Below are 26,933 nucleotides of genomic sequence, written 5' to 3'. Positions count from 1 at the left end.
GTGTCATTACAGGACTGTGTGTATAAATAACAGCACACACTCCATGGGTATGTTAAGGTACTCTACCATATGGGCCATATCCCCGCTCCTCAGCCCATCCATTCAGCCTGAGCCGCAGAGTGGATTACTGCCTAAACTGGCCCCGGCCTCTTCCCTCTCCCTCTCTTCATTTTTCTTCTGTTGACATTTATTGAAGCCTTTCAGAGAAATTCCCCTCTAGCCATCCATTTCCTAAAGTGGAGCTACAGGGGGGGGGTTGCAGTATGCGAGTGCGTATGTGCGCTTGCTTTATAAATGAGCCCGAGTACACCTTCATTTTTTTTTTCTTACCTGCTTGAGTGTCTGTTTCTCTCGTTCACGATTCGTTTGTGCTTTTGGTCCTATTCTCTTAAATCCCGTCTTCCTTACATGTTTCTTGACCGCGTCCCTTTTGTCTCTCCTCCACCTCTCTTCCCCTCTCTCCACCACCCTTTTTTTACCCTCACAGGGCAGCTGTACGACCTTTTAAACCAGTACTTCAACGAGGTGTGCAAGAATTGTCACACGACACGACCTGACGTCAGCCTCTACAGATTCATCTATGAGACAGTCTCTTCCCCAGCACCCTCCGACACCTTGAACACTGCTAAGGATTCTGGGATGTCTCCTGTGACTTCAGACTCTCATTAACAGGAAAACAACTGTAACCTAATCTTACCTCCCTTCTCCTTTCACACTTTGTAAAAGAGGCAGTGTGCCCTTAGTATTGTGGTTACGGTCACTTGTTTTCCCTCCCCCTCTCTCTCTCTCTCTCTCTCACACACACACACACACACACACACACACACACACACACACACACACACACACACACACTTTAAGTTTGTGATCCCAACATGCAAGCTATCAAAACACATTTCTGCCTTTCTCACTGGTGGTATTATAGGAATCTCATAGTACGGCACCAAATGTGGTGACTTTTTTCAGAGACTTATAGCAATAGTAAATCCTGGTTGCTGTTCTTTCTTTAGTCCAGATGTAATGTGGAGGGTTTGGTTTTTTTTGTTTTTATTTTACACACTAAATACAAATATGCCCAAATATTCATCATATGCATGGTTGTGAACAAATTTCACCATTGATAATCCAGGACATGATAATCCTCCGTGGTTATCGTGTCTTGTATTGTGTTTGCTACACTTTCTGGATGAGTTGTGTTCTCTACTTACTGTACCCGGGCTATGGTGAGGTGCCTGAATGAGATGCCATTCTGTAGTCTATGCATGGGTAACATTTATTTATCAAATATTCTACAAATATATGCTGCTCTTTTATATCCTGTCTGATACCGAAGTGTAACATACATATTGTCCTTAAGGCATATTTTACTATGGATCACAACAATCAAAATGATCACTAGTAATGTAAATCATCTCAAATTAAACATACAGGAAATTTAAGCTCACAGTCTAGACGTTTCATTTTACTCTGAACAACTTCATTTGCTACATACAGGGGGATTGAATAAAGTTAAAATGGCACGAACAATATTTTTGTTATATGTTTTTACACAACATTTATTTTGGGGATCACGTTTTCTATAATTTACTGTGTTTTCTGATTGGCAGTGTGGATTCTATTTAATGGGTTTGGTTACATTAAAGCCTGTGAGTATTGCATAGAACTGTAATTTAGGCTTTTAGGTTGTACGTTTTATTATAATTTCTTAATAAAAGTATGACATGTATTTCTCTGCTCTGCGTTGCGTTTCCCTGCTCAAATAAACACGGTTCACTGAATAAAGTGATCGCCACAATGTGAAATTTAGGCGCAATGATTGAACCGAAAATTCTTTAAAGAGGTCGTTCTGTAGTGTAACATTATGTAGTTTCTATACATCAGGGTAATGTAATTATCCATCAAAAATAACAGATTTTGCTGCAATCTCGGGGCTTCGTCCAGTTTGGAACAGTGTCTTGGCACTGCACTTCACTGTCACTTAATTTCATGAAATCATACATTATTTAATCATCTGATTGATTTTTGTGATAGCACGTGTACCTAGGGCTTTCAGAAAAATTAAATTCCGCCTTCAAACATGCTGTATTAGATGAATTAGGGCTCCTAAATAACCTCATGACGTGGACTTCCATAAATGGTGTGTAGGCTTGGCTGGGGTAAGTGGATTACACATTATCTGCTTCTTCTGCTCTTTGTACTGAGGCCTGCATTGACCAAACAAGCTGCGGACTCACGCATAAAGTTAATTTGGTTAAGCAGATCTAACTGTCGATGTGAGCGTGGGTTACCTGGATGTGAACATTATTCAGGTTGCTGGTGCCTGCTGGATTTAATCAAACAACACTAAACATTGACTGAATTTGGCAGGCTGATCCTGCAAATGAATAACCTTAGTCAACAGAAATGATGATATAGTAAGACTGTTTTGTTTTCTTCTCTTTTCCCTTTTTTAATTCATCTTTATATATCACTAGAAATGGGTGTTTATGGAATATTCACTCCTTTCTGATTTTCACCACTGCAGACACAGACAGCCGCTCCGGTTTTGCCCAGTGTAGTGATGTAATCATTCTAAACGGGAAGTTATTTAACATCGAGCTTGTAATGTTACCCAGCGGCACAGGTCGTTTTATCAATGAACATTAATAATAACGTGCCAAAAAGCAACTGGTCTTCACTCCATCTCCGTCAGGCGGCAAAGTCACTGCAACAAAATGGCATTTCAGTTCATAATTGCCTGACCCTGCAAAGTCCGGGTCACCTGCAGAGCAGCAGCAAACTCAAATGTTAAGCAAATGCAAATAATAGAAAAAAGGAAAAAACTCTCAGGAGACACTGAGCCTTATTGCTGGCTGAGAATTATTGATACATTGTTATATGAAGTGTGTTAAGAAACAGACATTTTCGTGTCATTAAAAGGAGCTTAAAACAAGAAAACGGGGATGCTGTGATTAGCGATGCTCTGATATTTAGACCTACCCTGTTCTGTCTGCTTGATCCTCTTGCGACTAGTGCTCACTCCATTATCCCCCTTTCAGTGGTGTGTTTGTCATGATTGATAATACTGTTCCTTCTGTGGCAGCAAGTATGAAAGATGAAAATCCAGATGAGGACGAGAGCGGGGTTAGAAATGGGGAAGGAAAGAGGGTGGAGGGAGGGCCAATTATTTTATTGTTTAACCCACTCAAGGTAGAAGCCCATCAGTCTGAAAGCCCTTGATCAAATGACTCGTGTTCAGCCTTTATAAAAGTTTAATTGGTTTATGTAATTAACACTGACATATGTGTGATGCATCTTAGAAAGAAAAATTACTTGGGTGGATGTTAACCGTGTGCCTGAAGTGACAGGATTGAGGAAAGTTCTCTGATTATAAAATTGAGTTCACAGCACAAACACAAGAACTAATAGGGTTGCTATATATGTGCTATATATGTTTATTTGATTACATCTATTTGTTTTTAATGATCTTTTTTAAATCCTCTGTATGAACAGATATTTTAGGTCGCTACCTAGGTACCTTTGGGTGCAGCAAGTTGCCTCTGTGCGGAGAAGCGTCACCTGACACCGAGGGGGCGTGCCGAGCAGCTGCTCTTGTCCTCGGATCTGTGTCACCTTCATTGATACCTGTCCCACTTGCACCTCTCGGCGATGACAGTAAAGCCAAAGAACAGTGCAGTCTAAGGTAAAGGCACTTTATAGAAATAAAAGGCAGGTGACATTTTAACCCTGTATATTTTTGTTCCGTGTTGCGCTTGAGCAGTATCAGGGACGAGCGGAGATTATGAGGATTTATTTTGGTGAGGGATTAGAGGTCCGAAAGTGGAACAGTCGCAGAATGAAATATAAAATGTTTTGATACTGATGCCTGCGATGTTGAGTGAAGGAAACAAAAAAGATCATGCAGGAAAAAGGTGAGGAAGAATGTAGCAGTCGGTCACATACTGCTCACTTAGTGGAGCGTCATACGGGCTGTTCGCGTTTTGCAGCTGCACACGTTCTACGCAGAAACGGACTGTTCCTTCAGGCTGATCTTAAAACTCAGTGCAAACTGTTAAAGCCACCCTGTGTTGCAAACACAGTCCCTTTAGGTGTGATTTGCGCTTTTCCCAAACACAGATGAGTATCACTCTAGCTGGGATTTTTACAAAAATGTCCCATTCCGTTTGCGGTAAAAAAAAAAAAAATCATCTCTGTTCACATTCCTGCGTGGTATGTCTGTCTTAACCTTTAGTGTTAACCTTAGGGTTTGTTTTTTTTTGGTTTTTTTTTTTTAGATGAGTCAGTTTCGGGTATTAGCTGGTGTGCTGAAAGGTGGAGGGAGCCCCTTCCTTCGATGGCGTGCAGGAGGGCTGACCTGGCGCTGCTGGGCTCATCCAAAGAGAGGCTGCTCCTCTAGGACTGATCCTCTTCCAGCAGTGGTCAGCAACTCCAGCTATGTGGAGGAGATGTATTTGGCATGGCTGGATGACCATAAAAACGTCCACGAGGTAACAATGTGTAGCATAAACTGCATCTTAAGTTACACAGAAAAAGGTCGGTTGAATATACCTTTCCATAAATGAAAATTTAAAGAGAAAACTATGACACCTAGAGAATTTCTGCAGAAGTTACTCAAATTGCAAGCTGGTGCCAGTGCTGGTCCTGAAATACAGCTGAATATCCCTGACCTTACTAAGGTTTTTCTTGTTAAATTATGTTATTCTTAGTTCAGCTGCCTGGGGCATCTGATGTAGTTGCGTTGTCCTGGATTCTCATCCAGCTTTTCCCTATTCTGTCACCCGTGTCCAAGCATTCACTAGTCACTGAATAATCATGTTACATATACCAGCGTTCCTTTGATGGATCTGTCTGTCTCTCTGCTGTAGTCTTGGGACAGTTTCTTCCGTAACATCCAGGCCTCCGATCCATCTGGCGAGGCGGATGAGAGACGGCCCTCTGCTCTGCTGCAGGGCCGAGTGTTGTCCCACTCACTAGACGTGGCAGAGAAAGTGGTGGAGGACCACCTGGCTGTGCACACCCTCATTAGAGCTTACCAGGTAGGCCACACTCACCTGGCACAGCTGTGAGGATAACACACACACACACACACACACACACACACACACACACACAGATAGATATACAGACATTTAATTTTGATGTGATGCTGATTTATGATATAATTAAGTCACATCTCATAGCTATCCATTTAAATCTTAAGGCAGTGTCTGTGTATGGAATTAAGATGTCATCCATCTCGAGCTGCAACTGACTATTTGCATCTCTGACGAGTATGTGAAAAATACATCAAACAGACTCCGCTTGGACTTGGAGAAGCAGATGCAATTGGCAAAGAAAGCTGTTTGTGCGTGTCCTTGTATTAAAAGGAATATACAACTTGTTTGTCACTGCACGAGGTTATGCAAATTGCAAGATTAACTCCAACCTACTTACCCTGACTGCTTTTTGAAAATGGAAAAATCAAAGAGACTACTCAAACAAAGCAGGTGGTAACATTTCCACTCGCCCTCTAATTAATTCAAGGAACTATCCAAGGGATTTATTAAATTCAGTCTTTTGGCAAAGGCGTCATTTTTATTCCCAGCTTGTTGCAGTCCTGGTGGAAATGTTTATGTCTGCGTGTGTACACAGACATAAAAGCTCTCCCAGGAGTATCTTTTCTCTGAAAGGTTGACCTATAACTGAGTGTTAGCTTATTCTCCAGCTGTTCATACTCAGTTTGATGATGGAAACCAAATTGCTTATTATTTTTTTCTGCCTGTCAGATTCTCTCATTTAGTTTTTTTAAATCTAATTCTCTATCTTTTCTTCACCCCCACTGCACATTTCCATCTGTCTCTCTGTTTAGATCCGTGGTCACCATGTTGCTCAGTTAGACCCTTTAGGAATCCTGGATGCTGACCTCGACTCTTTCGTTCCGTCCGACCTGATCACCACTATTGATAAATTAGGTGAGATGCTTTCTTTTAGTCATTTGAGTCATGTCTGATTTAGGCTTTGAAGAGGAAGTTGTATGGGACTCCTTGTTTTAGACCCCGTCTGATGGAATATATATGGATTTAACCCTGAGGCTGTATATATGCTGATGAGTATCCTACTATAGAAATCTTCCCTTGTATTTAACTCTAAAGATGCTTCCCATGTTTTAGGATTTCAGTCTCAAAAGCTTAATCTTGCCTTGCTTATGGTGACAAGATTGTATTTGTCTGTTTCTTGGACTGTATTTCAACATTTTTGTATTTTTTACAGTAGATACATGTACAGCTTCACTTACATTAAAGATCAAGGGTTATATAACTGATCACACTGATGAGTGGATGTGGTTTTTCAGTACAAAGCACCTATCAAGTCTGTATACTGGTTGGTCAGCCTGATGCTGTCATTAATCTCAGGCTGAGCTCTTGTCATTCTCCATTTCATTTAGCGAACTGAGGGTCGGAGGATGTGGGATGGCCACAGAAAGCGATCGAAGTCTACAGGAATAGATAGTAAGGAGGAGAGAGAGTGAGTGAGAGGGAGGAAAAGAGAGACGTTGTTTCTGTTGGCTGGTGTTATCAGTGATCAGTGAGAGTCATGACATAGCATCGCATTATGTATGATCACCAGGGCTATAGTTCCCTAATGAAAGCTAATGACAGCCTCCATGGCCCCTTATTTGGTCAGCTGATTGTACACAAGTCTATTCTTGGCCCCCTTTGTCTTTGCTGTGTTCCTAATATGATTTGCACCTGTCTCCTCTTATGTTTGCCAGTAATCTTGAGCTTGACCAGCCCTCTCAGGTGGGTTTTGTTACCACAGAACCTTATTGTACCTGTATGTGGGGGCACTACATCCATGGGCCCTTCTACATTACTATCTATAAATTAATAGTGTATTATTGTTTATTTTCTAATCAATTTTTTTGGAAGTCTTTGCCATCAAACCAATCATCTCAGATGAAACTTCTGAAGTTTGTCAGTTAATTCTTAGCAAGCCATGCTGGAGGGGGCTCTGCAATCTCATTTAGACCAGCTAATCATTATTTTCATTAGTAATTAATCATTTGCTTATTATATTTTGATAGATCAATTAATCATTTCATTTATAAAATGTGAAAAATGGGCACTACAATTCCCCATAGGCTGATAGGATGTCTTTAGATTGCTTGTTTTGACTGACTAGCAGTCCTAAACCCAAGCATATTTAATTAGCATTAGCATGACTTAGATACAATTAGAAAATCATTACTAATGCATTAATGTGCTTGAATGGTTGATAATTGGATTTAACAATAAATGATTGTATAGTTTTTCAGTTTGTTTTAATTGTTGAATAATTCATTACCATGACTACGTCATAAGCTGTAATATATACACCTAACTGAGATATGCGCCACATACCTTCTTGCTCAGTCGTTCCATCTAACATCCTTTGTTTGCCTCTTTTCAATCACAGTTACAATATTTTAGAGGAGTAGTAGTTTCTTCCTTTAATGTATCAACCATTGTTGCAATTACTTTTTTCAATCACGGTGGAGATCCTGTTCCCCTTCACCTTAACCCGTTGAAACTTCTGCCCTGAACTGAAACCAGTGCCTGTCTTGCTTCTTTTAATGACTACACCAGCTGAGTAGTGATACATTGAGATGTAAGATAAACATTCACCTGAAAAGACAGAGATTATAAAAGGAGGTGAAAAAAATACACAGGAATAGGGTAAGCCTTTCTGTGTGAAGTTTGCATCTTCTCCCCATGTATGTGTGGGTTTTCTCTGGGCACTCCTGCATGAATGTTTTTCTGTCTCTATGTGTTAGCCCTGCAACAGATTATAAATCTGTCCAGGGTGTACCCAGAGTTTTGCCATGTAACGATTGGGATAATAGGCTTCAGTACCCCCAAAGCCCCCCCCACCCTGAATTGGATAGGCGGAAAACAGATGGATGGATGGTTTTTTGGTCTTTACCTTACTCACACCGTGAGACACAAAACCTTTGGGTGTTGCACATCCAGCATAAAAATCTGCCAAATAATACATGCAGAGCTACCTGCTGTGGCAACCCCTTGTGAATAAGTGATAGCTGAAAGTAGCTCACATTGCTCACACAAGATCATCTTTTCTGTTTCTTTCTTTGTCTTCTGAGTTGTTTATGTATTTACAGCTTTCACATATGTACATGCAACTTCACACACACATATACATTCAATCTTTAACTTTAGTATAAGAGTACCTCGTAAATATTAAAACTTAAATATTGTCATTTTTTTCACATTTAAAAACAAAGAAAAAAAGACTGTTTTTTTTTTTAATTCAACTAGTCTCACCACAGCAACAAGATAAATTTATGGAATCAGACACTTTAAATATGTATTTGTATAGTTTTTTTGGGTCGCTTTACTACGATTTCTTCTTACATAATATTAAAAAATTGGGAGGACTTTAATTCTTCCAATAAACTGAAAATTGATCTGAAAATTGATCAATACTCAATTGCCAGGTCATTGATTATTCCTTTCTTAATCCCTGTTGAAAACCATTATAGGGTATAGGCCTTTGTCTGCAGTGACGTGGGACACAAATTGTAATAGATTCATTTGATTAAATGAAACCAACTTAAATCTTAATTTTGGGTGGAAAGTATTTTGTTTAAGCTTGGAGTATGCGCTCAAAGTGAGTCAGTAAATTATCTCTTGTGCCTTTCTTAAGAGTCTTAATTAGATATTTGTTTCATGTGGTTTTGTTTTAGGTTTATATGGTCTTGATGAGTCTGACTTGGATAGAAGTTTCCAGCTGCCCCACACCACCTTCATCGGTGGACAAGAGACTACCCTTCCACTTAGAGAAATCATACGCAGACTAGAGGTATTTGTACATACGTGTCTCCGATGAACAGGAGAAGCTGTCGTGCTGTTTCCTTTCTGTGCATTTCTTTTACTTTGCAACTTTTTGCTTTCAGGCATCCTACTGCAGTCACATAGGGGTTGAATTTATGTTCATTAATAATGTGAACCAGTGTCAGTGGATTCGTCAGAAGTTCGAGACTCCGGGAATCATGCAGTTCACTAGTGCTGAGAAGAGAACCCTGCTAGCGCGCCTGATCAGATCCACACGGTCAGCAGTGAATAAACAAATTCACACTGTGGTGACAGCGCAATACCTCACCTTTAGTTATAGCTCGCAACACTGACTCACATAACATAAACAAAATAGGAAGTTAACACACCCTATTCTTCATGTGAGCTCATTTTTATCCTTAATAAATTAGCTCATAAGTCACTGCAGGGTCCTTAAAATGATCTCGCTAGGGTGAATATATGTCTTATTGTATCCTTGCTTGTTTTATTCTGTTGTCACTGTCCTGTTCTGATGACACACACACACACACACACACACACACACACACACACACACACACACACACACACACACACACACGTAGTGAGATGCATTTTCTAAATGCTTGAGTACAAGGTGTTTAAGGCATCATAGTATTATTCTAAAAATAAATTACTGTAATGGAGCATATGCTATCATCAGTCAGAACCAGTATATTTTGTATAACCAGCTGTTCACAGCTACCTGTTAGTAGCACAAGCATCTGTGGTCCATATATGGGATCTGTTAAGATCTGTTATTGTGTCTAGGTTTGAGGACTTCCTGGCGAGAAAGTGGTCATCGGAGAAACGTTTTGGTTTGGAAGGCTGCGAAGTTCTCATTCCTGCTCTTAAAACCATCATTGACAAGTCAAGCGCAGCAGGGATCGACAGCGTAATCATGGGGATGCCACATCGGTAATGTGCATTTCCTATTTCTTACATCAGTCTTTTTTAAAGTCTTTTCCTTCTGTTTATATATATTTATAAACTGTACTTTCAGGGGTCGACTGAACGTCTTGGCTAATGTGATCCGTAAGGACCTGGATCAGATCTTTTGTCAGTTTGACCCCAAATTAGAGGCTGCTGATGAGGTGATATGTGGAAAACTCTCAGAGAAAATAAGTCTGGACTTACAGCTGATGCTTTATTCAGTCTCCATTTTTTATGCATGTAGGGTTCGGGTGATGTCAAATACCACCTGGGGATGTACCACGAGAGGATTAACCGTGAGACTGACAAGAACATCACGCTGTCACTCGTGGCAAACCCCTCGCACCTCGAGGCAGTGGATCCAGTGGTTCAGGGAAAGACCAAAGCAGAGCAGTTCTACAGAGGAGACACTCAAGGAAAGAAGGTAACCCTTATTGTACCGGATACAGCATTGTGCGACAGTGTTCAGCCACCCTTTATTTCTTCATACTAGTAAACCCCTGTGCTATGTGTGGGTCTTCATTTGAGACATAGAGCCCGTGAGTGACATCTCTACAGTATATACAAATATTTTATACAAATCCCACAGTCTCAATTATATTTGTATATTTAAACATTCAATACCCCCACATAGCACAGAGGTTTATTAGTATAAAGAAATGACGCGTAGCTCAAGACTTTTGCACAATACTTTTACTGTCTAAAAAAATGATAGCAAAATGCTTCCTTTAAGCCTATAATGTGATTTTTAAGGTGATGTCTATTTTGATGCACGGCGATGCTGCTTTTGCGGGACAAGGAGTTGTTTATGAGACGTTCCATTTGAGTGAACTCCCCTCTTATACCACAAATGGTACAATCCATGTGGTGGTCAACAACCAGGTATTGGAACTTTGGCATCACTTAAGTACAATCCCACTTATTAAAAAATATCTGGAAAATAATTTGTCTGTCTCCTGTTGTCTGTGTGTTAAATTGTATTACATAAAATGAAGCAAAATTAGTGTACCAATTTTGGCATGTGGTTGTTGTCAGATTGGCTTCACTACAGATCCTCGAGTGGCCCGCTCATCTCCTTACCCCACTGACGTGGCTCGGGTTGTCAATGCGCCCATCTTCCATGTGAATGCGGACGATCCCGAGGCTGTCATGTATGTGTGCCGCGTAGCTGCAGAGTGGAGGGCCACATTCAACAAGGATGTCGTCATTGACCTGGTCAGCCGCAGCCGAGTCTAAATAGATTAACAGCTTCTTACGTATGTGTAGCAGTTTTATTTTTAAAGTGTCTGTTTTTGCAGGTTTGTTACAGACGTTTTGGCCATAATGAAATGGATGAGCCCATGTTCACCCAGCCGCTGATGTACAAACAGATCCATCGGCAGGAGCATGTGCTGAAAAAGTACTCTGAAAAACTCATTGCTGAGGGAGTGGTGACACTGCAGGAATTTGAGGTTTATGATCTAGTAGTGTTTTCTCTTGTTAAATATACTGTATATTGCTGCTGCTACTGTATACAGTTTTATTTGGTATATCACCATCTGCTGGGCTATGTGCATTAAATCACACTTAGATATTACCCTAGCCTTCAACTAAATATGTTATGCTAGCACAGCTGTATTTGAGTTTCAATTTACTGCCTCACTTCAGTCATCTAGCCTCACAATCCCTCACATAGAGTATATATTGCCCAGTGAAGTTAAAGTATGCGGTTCTGTCGCCATTCAGTGCAATTGCAGAGGTTTTTCATCCACAACAGAAACTTTGACCATAACATCCATTCTGATTTTTTTTTTTTTATATCACATGGCAGAGTAATACTACAGCTCCTTCCTTCTGGCTTTTGATGGACACTGCTTTCTGTTGTGAGGCCTGCTATTTGGACTCACACTCCATTTATAATATATAGCAAAGGCACGAATGCTTCTGGAGACTTTTCCCCTCTATCTCTCTATATTACTGCTGCACACTGTTTAGGCTAGTCAGCTGAAGGTCTGTGATTAAAGCACACTTTAGTTAGCATTAGGGAAATTGTAGCATTTATTATTACAAAATGTATTTTCAGGAAGAAGTTGCAAAATATGACAAAATATGTGAGGAGGCATACACCAGCTCTAAAGATGAAAAGATCTTACACATTCGGCACTGGCTCGACTCCCCTTGGCCAGGTAAATTATCCACTTAGAAACAAAAAGTGAGTTAACCATGAAAATTATAGTTAGTTTTTAAGTTAATGTTTTATTTACTGTTTTTGTGAGTAATTTCTGTTTCCCCGATGGAGTGATTGTGTTGCTTTCTGCAGATTTTTTCACAGCGCAGGGAGAGCCCAAGAGCATGAGCTGCCTCCCTACAGGACTGGACGAGGAGGTTCTGCAGCACATTGGGCAGATAGCCAGCTCAGTGCCTCTGGAAGGTTTTAACATCCACCCTGGTGAGTCTGGTTGCTTTATGCCAGAGAACAAAGCAGTGAGACAGAGGATCAGTCATAGTAGTGGTGGTAGCAGTAACATTGATATACTGTGGAATATATATGCACAGTGACAGGGCCAAGTTTTGAAACCTCTGTAAGCCACTGTGCCATGTCCTGCATGGTTGAGGTAAACCTAGTAAAGCAATTGCTTTTCAAATTGTTGTTAATAGACAAAACAAAGAACCAGTGATACAGTTTAATGGTAAAAAAAAATCAGCTTGTTTTTGTACTGTTTATTTAAATTAATAAAGGGATTTAAATAATTTGTAAAGCCTTACACCCTGTTGTTATTTACATTTTACAAAGTATTGGAGATTTTGGAAAGGTGGTCATAAACACTTGTGAGTGTAATGTTTTTAAATTACACAAATCTACATAACACATCCTTTCCAAAATTCAGAACTGGAAAGCTCATGTAACAAAAAAGCTAAAGAATTATTGAGACTGTAACATTTTTAAAAAAATTCTATTTACAGCACAGTCCATCCATTTAATACCATTCATATTTGTTTTATCCAAGTTAGTGGCTGGCAGGCCGGAGCCTCTTTTACCTGCCATAAGGTGAGAGCCGACATATGCTATAGACACGTCGCCAGTCTGTTGTAGGGCTAACACAAAAAAGAAACATTTACACCTGTGGCCAACTTAAGAATCTCCAATGGATTGTGCGATTAACATGTAAACCCCACACAAAAAAGCCCCAGTTAGCCTCAAATTCTGGACCTTTCTGCTGCGAGGTGACAGTGTTAACCATCACACCGCTCTTCCATCCACACAACACAATATTTTTAGTCATATGTGTCTTTTGCCTGTGTGTTTGTGTGTTCGGTTCTACAGGTGTGTCCCGTATCCTGCGTGGTCGAGCTGACCTAGTGAAGAGTCGTCAGATGGACTGGGCTCTAGGAGAGTACATAGCCTTTGGCTCCCTCCTGAAAGATGGCATACATGTACGACTGAGCGGGCAAGATGTTGAACGAGGAACCTTTAGGTGAGCCTGTGAGGAGTCACTCCCAGAAAGTTGATTCTATTTATCTGAATGTAGCATTTTCAGTGGGAGGAAAAACACGTGCTGAAAAAGTACTTTGAAAAACTCACTGCTGAGGGAGTGACTGAAAATGCTACATCAGGATGAACAGAATGAACTTTCTGGGATTTCCTTACCTGGTTGATTGAGCATGCATTATCAAGATGTAAAAAGTCACTGTCTGAATTTTTTAAATTGTCACATTTGTCTTGGGAGGAGCTCACCATGCTGCAAAGGTCTGCTACAGAGCTCTGCGCAATTGTGCAAAAGACGTTTAGGTATATTAACTTTTGCTATATAGATTTTTGTAGATGGGTAGTCCTCATAAACACAACTGTCCTCTAACTAAATTAGCTTGCATGCTTAATTAAGAAGAATAAGGAGCACCGTTCATTATTTTGAACGTCTTCATTTTTTAGATATAGTTCTTGAATTGTTAAAGTGTACTACATATCTTTAAAGATCCATCATATTTCATTGTCAACATTTCTAAGTAGTGTTAAAGGGTAAATGGCACTCTCTGACAGATAGTAAATTAAGTAAGCAGGGGTGTGGGAAGAGTGGCATAGCGAGTTTGCCAGACAAAAGACATCAGTGCAGTCTCCTGGGAACGCTGAAGCCCACATGGTGTTGTCATGGTATAGAGGGAACGAGTGACACATGAACAAAACCAGCCTCCCTTGCTCTGTGCCTGTCTCGTCTGTCCCCTATCATTTCTCTACCAGCTCATCTTCACTGACACTCCCCATCTCAGTTTACAGCGACATACATCACGCTAACTAACCAGAGGCTACAGGGCTTTTTCTTTTTGCTTCGCATTTACCAATGACATCTATGTCTCCCACCCCGATGTCCCCTTCAGCAATGCAATTCACCTAGTTGGGAAAAAATTACCCCAGTCAAATGTTGGATCCACTCTTAGCTATGTATCACCTGTTAATCCCCGATCAGTTTTTTGTATTTGCTCTCCTACCTGTAATTTACCTCACAGCTTTTTTCTTCCTCTTACCTACACTGTTTTTTTTTTTTTTTTTTATCCCCCACTAGTCTGGTTCCTTTCATAGTGTTTAGGAGCTGAGCATATTGGCATGTTACAGTTGAGTGGGCCTGCTTGCGTTTCTGTGATGTACGTAACAGCGTGGACTAATAGATTCAGTCGTTGTGTTTGGATAGGTTGCATGCGCTTCAGCGTGCGCCCCTTTCCCTGACTAATGGGGCCCCCTGGCAGAGGAACTGTGTGTGTTTTTGTGAGTGTGTGTGAAAATAAAGTGAATAAATGTAGGCATGCTGTTTATGAGGCAATTAAGAGAGAGCTCTCTTAAAAGTTTTTTTTCCCTTTGTGGATTGGGTGCAAACAAATTGTGAAAAATGAAATGTGAAATTATGTGTGCTACCTTAATTAATACAATAGATGCTGTTGTTATTTCATAAGCATATTTCTTGAAGAGAAAATGTATCTTCTCCAAATGTAGATTAAGGATCAAGCAAGACAATTATGCAGTACATTTGGAGCCCTCATTAGCCCATAATTATGGACAATACTATGTAAAAGATTACTATCATGATAATCTAGTCTTCATGGAGGAACTATATTGCATTCGGCACAATGATTTGGGTTATTTCCTGCAGTTATTCTGCCTTAATATTACATAACATCCATCACTGTGTGTGTGTGTGTGTGTGTGTGTGTGTGTGTGTGGATGTCATGAAAGTGATCTTAAAGGGGTCTAAGTGACTGTCTGAGCGTGCTGGATTTGAAGGATGATTCCTTAGTGGGACTGAGCGGACTGGCAAAACTTGTTAAGATTTGGGTCTTTGCTCACATCCACTCTTGTTGAGCTTCATACTGACAGAAGATCGCTAGAGAGGAAAGTGCCTTTATGAGCTAGGAACACAGGCTTCAATGCTTGCAGTGCATCTCCTGGATTAAAGACCTTTGAACATTTCCTTGGAAGAGTGCTGTTTTCACCACAATCACTAAAGACAGCATAAACTTACTGGCACTACCTGCTATTAGCAGTTGGGCTCCCTTGAACCTCTTTTGGTCTTCAGAACAGCCTTAATTCTTCATGTTATAGGTTCAACAGAGTGCTGGAAATATTCCTTGCAGATTTTGAGCCATATTGACATGATGGAGTCACACATTTATTGCAGATCTGGTCACCGTGGAGTAATTCTCAGTTGGTTCTAAGGACCCTTAAAGTGTACCCCCCAAAAATATCCCCCACACCATTACACCACCATCAGCAACAGCCTGAACTGTTGATACAAGGCAGGGTGGAACCATGCTTCTTTATGCCAGTTTCTGACCCTGCCATCCAAATGTTACAGTAGAAATTATAACTCATCAGACCCAGCAACATTTTTCCAGTCTTCTATTGTCCAGTGTTGGTGAGTCCGTGTAGGAGAGAACCTCAGTTTCCTGTTCTTAGCTGGCGGGAGTGCCACTTGGTGTGTTCTTCTGCTGCTGTATGTGTTTTGAATTCAGAGATGCTCTTCTGCATACCATAGATTGTACCAAGTGGTTATTTGATAAGTTGCCCTTATCTCCCTATCAGCTTGAAGGAGCCTGGCCATCCTCCTCTGACCTCTGGCATCAACAAGACGTTTTCACCCTTAGAACGTCTTTTCCTCTCACTGGATACTTTCTCTCTTTTCTATCATTTTCTGTAAAACCAAGGGGTGATTTGTGGGAAAATCCCAGCAGATCAGCGTCGATTTGAAATACTCAGATTAACCTATCTGGCACCGAAAACCCTGTTCAAGGTCATTTAAATCACATTTCTATATGTTCTTGCAAATTGTCATTTAATTTTCATTCTTCCTTTTGTAGATACTAAACAAGTTAATAATTTTGCTTTACAGATAAAAGCAATATTAATCACCAATTAAAAATATATGTTACTATTACTTTTTAAAAAAAATATATGGGCCTCTTAAATTGATGCATTAATTTTAGCAGTGTGAGATACTCAGTTAGAAAAAACATTGTTTCATTAATTTATTATTTAAATGTAAATGTTTTTATGTTTCACACAGAAGTGCCTAACTCGGTACAGCAGTGGTGTTTTTAGTCAAGCTGGCGGCATGGATCTGTTTTCTGTATTTATTTACTTTTTTGTTAGTCTCTCACTCCCTTTGGTCCTGAGTAAAAATCCCCATAACTGCTAAATGGGTGACTTTTCCTTATAATTAATAATGTTAGCATGCTAAACTAAGGGAAACAAGGTGAACACTGTAATGCTATCATTCTAAAAACTAGCCCAGCTTGTTAGCATGTTGATTTCAGTCTTTAACTGAAAGCACAGCTGGTGAATGGACTGCTTCAGAGGGTGTCTTCTAATCTTGTTTTCTGTTTGAGTCCTTACCGTCCTGGCTCAGTTTCACATCTTCTGTTTTGTAGTCACCGTCATCATGTTCTACATGACCAAGAGGTTGACAAACGTATCTGTGTTCCCATGAACCACCTGTGGGAGAACCAGGCATCTTACACTGTCTGCAACAGCTCCTTATCAGAGTATGGAGTTGTAGGTAAGACTAGACTAAGCAGCTGAATATCATGCTGAGGATATTTGGTTGTTCTGAATAATCATGTCTATGACTTCAGGTTTTGAGCTTGGCTTTGCCATGGCTAACCCAAATGCTTTGATCCTCTGGGAGGCCCAGTTTGGAGACTTTCACAATACAGCCCAGTGTATCATTGACCAGTTTATTAGCTCAGGACAGGCCAAGTGGGTTCGCAATAATGGCATTGTCCTACTGCTGCCACATGGAATGGAAGGAATGGTGAGATCATGTTAGAATTTGGACACTGCTGGGTTATTTGTCACAATTCATCATGTATTTTGTGCGTATTTATTGTTTGTCTTGATTTGTCCTTAGGGTCCAGAGCATTCATCAGCTCGGCCTGAACGCTTCCTGCAAATGACCAAAGATGATCCAGATCACATCCCTGTATGTTCACATGGAGTAGGAGTGGTTTCCTCTTCTTAATGCCATGATTTATTTCAGATCATTTCTAGTCTATCATTTATTTCTCTGAACATTGCACTGCGATTAGCATTCTTTACCTTCCTGCTTTACTGGCTGTGCTGACATCATAGCTACTTAGGTGATTGCTTAAGTGATGATTGCCCATTTCTGTAGAGTTGAAAAATCTCTTCATCATGGCCTCTAAGTGTTGGTATTCAGCAGCAGTTCAGGTCCCCAGTGACCAGTTGCTGCGAGGGAACATAAAAGAGGGAACATAGCGGAGGCTGTATCAGCAGAAGCTTACCAGATTCATCTTCAGATGGGGTTATTGATTGAACTATTAGTGAGGATTAACATTCACTGTCCTCTGTGTAGTGTACGTGTGTGTGTGTGTGTGTGTGTGTGTGTGTGTGTGTGTGTGTGTGTATGCAGGGGAGAGATACAGTGCACTCACGCAATTATGTGCTCTATCTTCTGCCCACTTATGAGAAGTGGCATTGTCGCCAGAAGATAGAACTACAATTTCTTTTTTCAAAGTCATTACCTTTAGAGTTAATATCATTTATTTAACTTCCATGAAGGAATTCACCGGAGACTTTGATGTCCAGCAGCTGTATGAATGTAACTGGATTGTGGTCAACTGCTCCACTCCTGCTAACTACTGTCACGTGCTCAGGCGACAGATTTTGCTGCCATTCAGAAAACCGGTAAAGTGTGACATCACCATTACTACAGTATGGTTTCTTTATGTCTCACTTAGGTTGCTTTTGTGCTTGTCATATAGTACTTTAAATAAAAAAAAAAAAGATCAGATCAGAGCTTTCAAATCACACATCACGTATAAACCACTTTTTTCTCTGACGATAAATCGAGAGCACACCTGATATTTCCTGCAGAATATTTTGTTTTCTTTGGGTCATTTTTGTTACACGACTGAAATCAAAATCGTAGTTGGGAAAGTGTGAGATGTGATGTTTCTATTATAAGAGGCTCAGTTTGACGATATTCATAATTCGGTCTATATGTTCCTGCACTTAAAAAAAAGAAAGTAGAATTAGCTCAGCTCTAAAGTTTCAAAGTGTAAAGCATTTGTCTTTTCTTTTTTCTATATGCTCTTTTTTGTCTCACAGTTTTCAGGCACAGTGAATGTCTTAACTGATCCCCTGTTGTACATAAATGCGATGCTTTGCGAAGCGTGAGAAAATTAGTTCCAGAGCAAATTAGGGAGGAAGCCTACAGGGGATAATATTGTTGGTTTTTTATGGAAAAACTTCGAAGTTCTGGACTTGGTCGACCGAGCACAAAGGGTTTTATTTATTTGATTGTTAAAGAATTGTTTTGTTTTCCCAGTGCTGATGTTGCGTGCTATATGTTGGTAATAAATTAGCGTGAAAAAAGAGATAAAAACTTTTTTCCTCTGGAGTTTTTTCAGCGCACACAATGAAGATACAGCTGACAGGATAAATCTGTTGTTTGTCAGTGACGGAAACTTTTTCCCTTTTCTTCTCCCCTTCAAACAGCTGATCATTTTCACTCCTAAATCTCTGCTCAGGCATCCGGACGCAAGGTCAGGTTTTGATGACCTTGCCAAAGGTAGAGCTTTACCTTTAAGCGTGACATAACTTTTAATGTTTTATGTGTGTATTTATTTGCATTTATTACTAATGTTCAATATGCATTATGTTTGCAGGCACTAAATTTAAGAGACTGATTCCTGATGAGGGCCCTGCAAGTCAAAGCCCAGGCCAAGTAAAGAGGGTTATCTTCTGTGCAGGCAAAGTCTACTATGAACTAGCTAAGGAGAGGAAGCAGCAAAATTTGGACAGAGATGTTGCCATAATCAGGCTTGAACAGGTTTTTAGTTCTTCTTCTCTGATTTTAAAATGAGACTGACACTGTGTGGTCATTTCTTCATCGGTCATTTTTTGGTCTCCAACTCTCAGATCTCTCCTTTCCCGTTTGACCTGGTCAGTGAAGAGGTGGAGAAATACGGCAACGCTGAGCTCATCTGGTGTCAGGAGGAGCACAAGAACATGGGTTACTATGATTATGTCCGACCACGCTTCCTCACAGTGGTTGCCAACAAGAAACCCATTTGGTAAGAATGTTTATTTATCATCTCACTTCTAGTTAGAGAACTAGCCAAAGCATTTGAGCTCTTGTTGCAGGTGATAAACCTTACGTGTTTGTTTCAGGTATGTGGGACGAGATCCTGCGGCTGCACCGGCGACAGGAAACAAATCTACTCACCTCAATGAGCTGAGGAAGTTTATGGACACTGCTTTCAACATGAGCTCCTTCCAAGACTGAAACTTGTAAAGGAGAAGGTCATTTCATTGTTTTGATGTGGCTTAGTCTTAGGTTGAGGGTCATTAAAAACCTATCTCTACACAATTGTTTAAGAATAAAAAGTTCCTTATGAACATTAAGCATAAGCACTAAGCCACAGAATGGTCAATCCTGCATCTTCTGTTGTGTGGTAGAGTGTAGTACACCAGTATTGTTCACACAGCCACGCAGAACTGTGACAATCATTATTGGAGTGGTTTCACTACTTCAAATATTCTTTTGCTGTTATGCTGAATACTGCTAAATAACTATTTTGATATTTATTTTGATTGTAGCTATGAAACACACCCAAAACACCCCAGAGGTACACTTTAACAATAACTATGAATCGCATGTCACAGGTATGAAAACTGTGCTGAAACTTAACACATCAGTAGATTTTATAGCCTGTTATTGTTTGGCTACCTTAGCTGTTTGTGAAGGAGTGTGTATTTATTGTCACACATCACTTCACCAGGAGACATGAGCCAGCTGGCACAGAGACTTGCAGCCATGTTTTCTACTTAGGACATAAGGCTCAGCTTTTTCTTCTGAAGCGCTGGGACACGCACACACATAAACAAAGAACAGCCTTGGATGCTCAGAGAGCAATATTGATGCATGGTTGTCACATTAAAATCCCCAGATATCAAACACAAATGATATTAGAAAAGCTCCTTAAAATTATACTTCTTGTCTAGCTGCGCTGTAGTTTACCTTTCCAACGTAGAGCTGGGAGATTTAACCAGTAATGCAGAAACATAGTTTTGCATATTTAGTGATTTAAAAGAGGTTTATACATGACTGTTTAGTAAATAGGGAAAGAGCCACATATTCATGTGGGAGCTGAAATATGTGCTCAACATGATATAACTGCACCTACAGGGAATAATTTGAATATGCAATAAATATGTTTTAATAAATGAATGACCTGGCATACATACAACAGTTTGAACTGATGAGTAAAGTTACAGGTCATCTGTTAATCTATGATAGGTTGAAATAGGATTTTGCTCACTGACACAAATAATTTAATGATCCTGGAGCTATTTTGTAATTGTTTTCAGATTTTGTGTGTCCTTAATTTTCTATTAATTCCATAAATGTGTCTTTAAAAATATGTGGGCTGTCCTGTCATGTGAACCAAATATAGATGAACGCAATATCAAGCAGTGGCATGGAGGTTTTAATTAAAATGTAGGCTTTATCTCACTGAAACTCTGCCTATCTTAGTGATTGAAATTCTTATGCAAATCTGTAATTAAAGAAATTACAATGGAATTTCGATCGAAGCCACAAAATTCTAATGGATTATGGCCATAAGCCCAAAATGCACAGACTCATGCTTTCATATTCTGACCTTACCATTAGAAATTGAGACTCATAAGACCAGGCAACTTTTTCCAATCTTCTGTTTATCAATGTTGGTGAGCCCGTTTGAACTGTAGCCTCATTTTCCTGTTCCTAGCTGAAAAAAGTGGCACCTGGTACGTTCTTATGCAGCTGTAGCCCATCTACAGCTTTAATGCTTTAAATGTTGTGCATTCAGAGGCCCTTTTCTGCATACCTCAGTTGTAATGGCTGGTTATTCGAGTTAGAGTAATCTTCCTATCAAATTGAAGCAGGCTGGCCGTTCTCCTCAGACCTCTAGAATTGACAAAATATTTTCACCCAGATAAATATTAGTCACTGAATATTATGTCTTTTCCAGAGCATTCTCTGTAAATGTAAAGATAGTTGTGCAGGAAAATCTCACATAACAAGAAGTTAAACATGTGAACCTAATAAATTGACTGGTGTTTATAAATGAATCCATACAGTGGTGTAATTCTTTTTTTTTTTGATACTTTATTGATCCCCATGGGGAAATTACTTGTTTTTCTCTGCATTTGACCCATTCACTCAGTGAAGCAGTGGGCAGCCCACTAAGCAGGCGCCCGGGGAGCAGTGTGTAGGGACGGTACCTTGCTCAGGGGTACCTCAGGGTAGCCGTTAAGTGGATTCGAACCGCCGACCTTCCGATCATGGGGCGACCACTTTACCTACTGAGCTATCCCTGCCCCTAATTGCATAATATGTACAGTTTTTAATTGCATTTTTTAAATATGGGTTTATTTTCAGTAAGCACTCTCCACTGCAGCAACAGCCTCTCTGCAAACAGGGTCCAGTTTTCCATCTCCGCCTTTGGGGAAAAACAAAAACCAAAAGGTTTTCAGACTGAGTGACGTCATCACGACCCATCACTTTAAGTTGATTTGTAGCTCCACGTTAATCCCACAAACCTTACATGTATCCCAGTCAACCAAACTTACCAAACTCCAGATCCTTTATGTTACAGGTGAAAACGACCTCCCCGCTGACCACGAGCTCCACAATATTCCACTCGCGTGTTTCTTCCAAAACGCACAGGTGCCCGCGCGCTCTCAGAGCGGCTGCAGACATATTGGATCGGTCATTAAAACAAAACAAAAGTTTTATAACATGGACGAAGGCAGATGACAAGCATGACATGCATGAATCTCAATAAAGCTGGATATGAGACAGACCCTGGAGACCCTGGAGGCGGAAGGTCCTGTGTTGTATTACTCCGCTGGATTTATAAGGTCCGTAGCAAAGTGTGACCCGCGCATTTGCTGGCATTGTTTGTTGTGTGTCACCTGGGTAACTGATTCAATATGCATCGATTGCTGGCATGGTTAGCCTATGTGGGCAGATCAAAGAAAGAGAAGCAATCTATAACCATCGGTTTCTGCGCCACCGCAGACTCACTGCTGATCAGTGTTTATTACAAATGTTCACACCAAGACATACATACTTTTCAAAGAAATTAGCCCGTTATTGATCTGGGCTGATTTTTCTTTAGTTTTGCTTTTTGCTGCTGTCCTTCTCACTGCTGATATCAAGAGATATTACCTTTAACCCAATCAGGTTGCACAGGTCAACACGTTCTCACTCCCAACTCGTCAAACGTGTGACGCATGGTCAGGCTCCCTCTGCTTCACTTATGGACGCGCAGGGTACCCCCCTCGCGTCGAGAATTGACGTGAAGGGTCCTCCGATTGAAGAGATTGCCGCGGAAGTGCCTGTTGTCGGCATATTTAGACATTTTCCAAATCACAGTGTAGTGACGTATACAGAACACAATAAATTATATAATGTAAACAACTACCTGAAAAACAGGTAGAACGATACTTTTGTATCGTTTATTGCATTTATGGAGGGAGTGATGTATGCTGGGTAATGGCACAGCTAGCTACTGGGTGACTTTATTCACCCGCTTCGGCTGTTATCAGTCCATACAATGGGCGTTATTAGCACAAATCAGTCCCATAGATATGGGCCATCTCCTGCTGGATTTTTCAGAAGGTTGTTCTCATCCATCCAGATGGAGGATCACTAACAGGAGCGTGGAAGACTCCAGAATCCACTCTGGCTGCAATCCGGTGGATATGCAGTGTGTACAGGTAAGACCATTTAAATGGACAGCATTTATAGAATGACTGTTAAAAGTCAGCGAGTGTCAGTAATGTTAACGTGGTTATCTTAGTAATACACAGAGTGCTAATATAACAGCTTTAAGATGCATTTGTAGATATTATTACGTGTTTTACCGTCTTTATGGTGCTAGCTTAAACGTTAGCTTATATTGGAGTAAAGCTGTTACTGTTTAAACGATGTTAGCACAGAAATATTAGCTTCTGTCATGACTGATGAAGTTACTAGTTAATAAAGTTTTCAGTAAAGTGATTAATCGCAGCCACAGATTGACAGCAAATATCTCGATTAGCTTCAGTGCATCTATAATAAATATGTGCAAGTTTCAGTGCTTCGTTTAAACTGTATGATACTTATACTGACCCAGGGTCAGTGTAAAATACAATCCTAGCTGTGTGAACAAAGCCACTGTAAATTTAATCCTGCATGACAAACCTCAGGATGCAGGTTATTATTACTCTTTCCTGCTGGCACACCTGAGAGTCAGCTAGAAACTTACAGTGACGTGGACGTCATGCAAAGACTGCCAGACTCTGTAATACTGCAAAGGATCAGTGACTCTCTGTGTGCTGAACATCTAGGATTGAGTCAGGCTGCATTGACTGTGGGACTTTAATGTGTTAAAAGCAGGTTGAAGACGGCTCAGAAACATTTGAAGATTAAAATTTAGCATTATGGCTTCTGGTGGTTTGTAAAGCCTCTACTCAGCTGTATTTTTGTTACTAATTTATGTTTGTTGTTGTTTAACACAGATTTCAGAAGAGCAAATATGCTTAATAGTTTAACTAGATTTCATTTGTCAGTGTGGGACTGCTGAGTCACCTGAAGAACTCATTTCATTCATTTTCCACATGATGTTCATTTACAGAAATGTTTCACAGGAACTGATTTCTCCCAAAGGGTGAACTAGTGTGTTTCCATAGATTACCTCTGTATGAATGTACTTCTTAAATGAAGGCAAGTGTTTGTCCTTTTTTGTTCCTCAGGTACAGTACGTGATATCAAGGGCAGGCGGTCAACACTGGGGGTAGACAAGAAGCAGACGTACTTCCAAGAGGGAGCTGCAGTGAGGTCAGAATCTGAAACAGCTCAGGTTTATATTTTAGAGGTTATAAAAAATCAAAATGTATTTATAAAGAAACCTTTAAATAATAGTCATAATTATGATTATTATAAGAAATATCAAACATTTAAGTGGATTTTCTGTTACACATATTGTGTTAGCCCTGCAATAAACTGGCAGCCTGTCTTTGTCCTGTATCAGCTGGGATAGGCTTCATCCTCCTGCAACCCTGAATTGGATACATTGTATTCCAATTATCTAATCTGATCATTTACAAACTCAAGGTATCTAATCAAAATGTAAGTAATAATTATAAAATGGGAAAGCAGAAATAAGTGTGACATAAATGTAAATGTGTGAGCTGACATAGAGGACAGCTACATGTAGTCTGAAAAACCTTTGTTGTCAAGTTTGCAGGTCTATCAGCACGAGACATTCTTACATAGAAGAGACTGTTAAAGTCTCTAACTCAGTGAAGCATTATTGGTCCCGTCTGTTTGGATAAATATAGTAAGTTGATGTATGTGCATTTATTGACACATTTTCTTAAGTGCTTATCCAGTTCAGGATCACAGTGGAGCTGCAGCTGGATATGTTCACTAAATAAACCTTACAAAAGTTAACAATAAACCTGCATCCATGTATGTTGTTGTCCACAGGATGAGAAAATCAAACTGGAAGACTGTGGAACATGTTAATAAATGTTTGTGTGTTTATGCCTGTGTCTTTCACAGGAGGCGCTGGAAGGTTTCCCTAATAGTTCCTGGTGAATCAAAGCAGAACCATAAAGGTTGCTGGATTGCATGATGGCCTTACCCCTGAGCAGTCATCCTGTTAAAGGAGGAACCACTTATAAACTGTTTTCAAAGTAGCTGAGCAGATTTAATCTCAAGTAAGCGATTAACTGTTTGTTCGTTTGTTCTGCCACTTAAAGAGCATTTAAGGACGTCTTTCGAGTGTCCAGTTGAATTAATTCTACTGGCTCTCATGGTCATTTGTTATTATAGACATATTTTTCATGTTCATCCAGCTATTTAGTAAATTCTATCTATTTAGTAATATCCGTCAGCTATAAAATGTAATATAAATATAAAAATATCTAAATATCTCCTGTCCTTTATGTTTTAATGATGTAAGTCTGTTATCGTGTTACATTAGCATTCCTCACATATCAATGAGATGCTGTACAGTACAATCCTACTGACGCAGCGGAGGGATAACGACGGCTATTCAACATCGTTACACGACACATTCAAGCTGCATGATGCAGACAAAGTGACTAAATCATCTTTTTTGTGGTTTATTGTCTTCAAACCAGCAGACAAAGCTGATTGCAGAAGATGTCAGAGAAGAACTTCAGGCCGTGTACTGAAAAGGTATTTTTTTCTTGTTATCAAAAGACATTTGGAGTGGCAGCTTCTACAACTGGTTGTGCTAAAGTAAAGCTTACAGTCTAAGAAATCACAGTGTTGATATTCAGCCCAAAGAGAAAAGCTCACTTGTTTGAATTTATTTACAATCATAGTTTTTATAAATTCTGACTGTAAACAGCTTTTACAGCTTTGATATTGTTTGACACTCGATATCAGGTGATAGGGTTTAATTTAAAGGTTTCTGTGTCCCAATGAGCCATTTACACTGACCAGTATCAGTTTAACTGTAACACATTCATTATTTAGATTCAACAAAGAAATAACTGAATGTAAAAAATGGCAGCCCTCAGGCCAGGTTTATAGAGATATATGCATGCATTATGAAATTTATGTATCCCAGATAATTGTTATTCATCTAGTCATGGCAGACCTACCTCTTCCTCCCAAGTTAACTGCAACCCAAAAGAACTAGTGGGGCTATTTACACACTCACAACCAGTGTGGGGTAAAAAGAGCCACCAAAAAGCTGTCAGCCACAGATGTGCTAGAAGAGTTAGAAACTCTACTTATGGAGAAACTTTCTAAGTCTAACAGAGGACAGGTGGTACTGCCCAAATAACATGATATAACCCCACATACAGCCCAGCCATAAAATGAACCAAGTCATTTAGTTAAAGACAGCATGGGACCAAATGCATGTAACCAGCCTGCATCAACCTGACATTTCTTCCTCCTGAATTAAATGAATGAATGGATGAAAGTTAAATGACTACAAACGTAAAGCCACTAGTTCCCACACTGGAGCTCCCTGACACTGTGTGTTAACCGTATTTAGCTTGTATCAACAGTTGTAACAGGCTAAGCCACCTGAGACACTGCATTGAATGATTGTTCCTGTCTTAATGATTTCAGCTGACTGGTTTCAGCTCAGATGTTCTGCTTTTTCCTTTCAGTAGATCAAAGCAGCTCGTGCTCCTTCTGCTTCCAATTTAGAAGAAGAAGGCGAAGGCTTCAGCGAAGTGGCGTTCATGGTCTCAGTGAACAGTCACGGTCACACACTGCATGTGGTTTTAAAAGCAACATGTCTGTTCACCACAACAATGGAGATGTGTAATATTAGTGCAGCTACGGTTTGTTTTTGAACATCAGTTCTGTTTTCTACTTTGATCACTTAGACCAAAAAATTGTTGTTTTCAGATTCTTTCTTTTAAATCTATAAAGCACCTGTTCATTTTTTTATTACAATTAGTTTTACATAAATGTTAGTGTTTCCTTTATGATCTTTTAATGCTTACACTACACTGTACATGTCTACATTAGAGACATTTCTGTTACCTGTTTCTGTTGACTCAGAGTTGTGAAATGTTCTTTTATTTGATGCACAATATGAAGTTCATAATTTTCTTACAAATAAAACTCTAATGACAAA

General features: G+C 39.9%; 3 protein-coding genes and 1 long non-coding RNA gene across 6 annotated transcripts in view; 3 read left to right on the top strand and 1 right to left on the bottom strand.

The window, feature by feature from the left end:
• parga (poly (ADP-ribose) glycohydrolase a) overlaps nucleotides 1-1,726 on the top strand; it is a 29,903-nt gene extending 28,177 nt beyond the window's left edge. For all 3 annotated transcript variants that reach the window (XM_085477638.1, XM_085477635.1, XM_085477636.1), the window contains exon 18: nucleotides 488-1,726. In XM_085477638.1, coding sequence (XP_085333764.1) covers nucleotides 488-669 — 182 coding nt within the window. In that variant the 3' untranslated portion in view covers nucleotides 670-1,726. The remainder of the gene's footprint in view (nucleotides 1-487) is intronic.
• Nucleotides 1,727-3,516: 1,790 nt separating this feature from the next.
• On the top strand, nucleotides 3,517-21,359 carry ogdhl (oxoglutarate dehydrogenase L). Its single transcript, XM_085477633.1, has 23 exons — nucleotides 3,517-3,682; nucleotides 4,275-4,487; nucleotides 4,866-5,036; nucleotides 5,849-5,951; nucleotides 8,723-8,838; nucleotides 8,933-9,087; nucleotides 9,621-9,767; nucleotides 9,853-9,943; nucleotides 10,027-10,206; nucleotides 10,536-10,664; nucleotides 10,818-10,997; nucleotides 11,081-11,233; nucleotides 11,845-11,947; nucleotides 12,082-12,210; nucleotides 13,087-13,237; nucleotides 16,677-16,804; nucleotides 16,881-17,059; nucleotides 17,156-17,227; nucleotides 17,827-17,952; nucleotides 18,766-18,838; nucleotides 18,936-19,099; nucleotides 19,189-19,343; nucleotides 19,441-21,359. The coding sequence occupies exons 2-23, from the start codon at nucleotides 4,275-4,277 to the stop codon at nucleotides 19,553-19,555; spliced, it is 3,033 nt and encodes a 1,010-aa protein (XP_085333759.1). The 5' UTR covers nucleotides 3,517-3,682; the 3' UTR covers nucleotides 19,556-21,359.
• A 283-nt stretch (nucleotides 21,360-21,642) lies between these two features.
• Nucleotides 21,643-22,640, bottom strand: lg13h10orf53 (linkage group 13 C10orf53 homolog). The gene is made up of 4 exons (XM_085477632.1): nucleotides 22,389-22,640; nucleotides 22,120-22,274; nucleotides 21,886-22,005; nucleotides 21,643-21,755 (listed from the first exon to the last, which is right to left on the bottom strand). The coding sequence occupies exons 2-4, from the start codon at nucleotides 22,211-22,213 to the stop codon at nucleotides 21,691-21,693; spliced, it is 279 nt and encodes a 92-aa protein (XP_085333758.1). The 5' UTR covers nucleotides 22,214-22,274; nucleotides 22,389-22,640; the 3' UTR covers nucleotides 21,643-21,690.
• A 69-nt stretch (nucleotides 22,641-22,709) lies between these two features.
• Nucleotides 22,710-26,933, top strand: LOC146695459 (uncharacterized). Its single transcript, XR_014923588.1, has 5 exons — nucleotides 22,710-23,037; nucleotides 24,055-24,139; nucleotides 24,866-25,023; nucleotides 25,450-25,507; nucleotides 26,458-26,933. It is a non-coding gene; the product is annotated as an uncharacterized LOC146695459 (long non-coding RNA).

The sequence above is a fragment of the Copadichromis virginalis genome, linkage group LG13, assembly GCF_057382275.1.
Source record: "Copadichromis virginalis isolate Kocher_CV1m ecotype Utaka linkage group LG13, C_Virginalis_male_GT1.1, whole genome shotgun sequence".
NCBI classification, from domain to species: Eukaryota; Metazoa; Chordata; class Actinopteri; order Cichliformes; family Cichlidae; genus Copadichromis; species Copadichromis virginalis.
The sequence above is the reverse complement of the archived record's forward strand: the minus strand, read 5'-3'. Positions and strand labels throughout refer to the sequence as shown.

Excerpts from the sequence above, each read along its gene's own strand:
- lg13h10orf53 (XM_085477632.1), bottom strand. The coding sequence starts at position 22,213 with ATGCCAGCAAATGCGCGGGTCACACTTTGCTACGGACCTTATAAATCC. Across the intron at positions 22,006-22,119 it reads CCGCCTCCAGGGTCTCCAGG|CCGCTCTGAGAGCGCGCGGG; the intron begins GTCTGTCTCATA and ends ATATGTCTGCAG. Across the intron at positions 21,756-21,885 it reads CATAAAGGATCTGGAGTTTG|GCGGAGATGGAAAACTGGAC; the intron begins GTAAGTTTGGTT and ends TTTTCCCCAAAG.
- ogdhl (XM_085477633.1), top strand. The coding sequence starts at position 4,275 with ATGAGTCAGTTTCGGGTATTAGCTGGTGTGCTGAAAGGTGGAGGGAGC. Across the intron at positions 4,488-4,865 it reads ACCATAAAAACGTCCACGAG|TCTTGGGACAGTTTCTTCCG; the intron begins GTAACAATGTGT and ends TCTCTGCTGTAG. Across the intron at positions 11,234-11,844 it reads TGACACTGCAGGAATTTGAG|GAAGAAGTTGCAAAATATGA; the intron begins GTTTATGATCTA and ends ATGTATTTTCAG.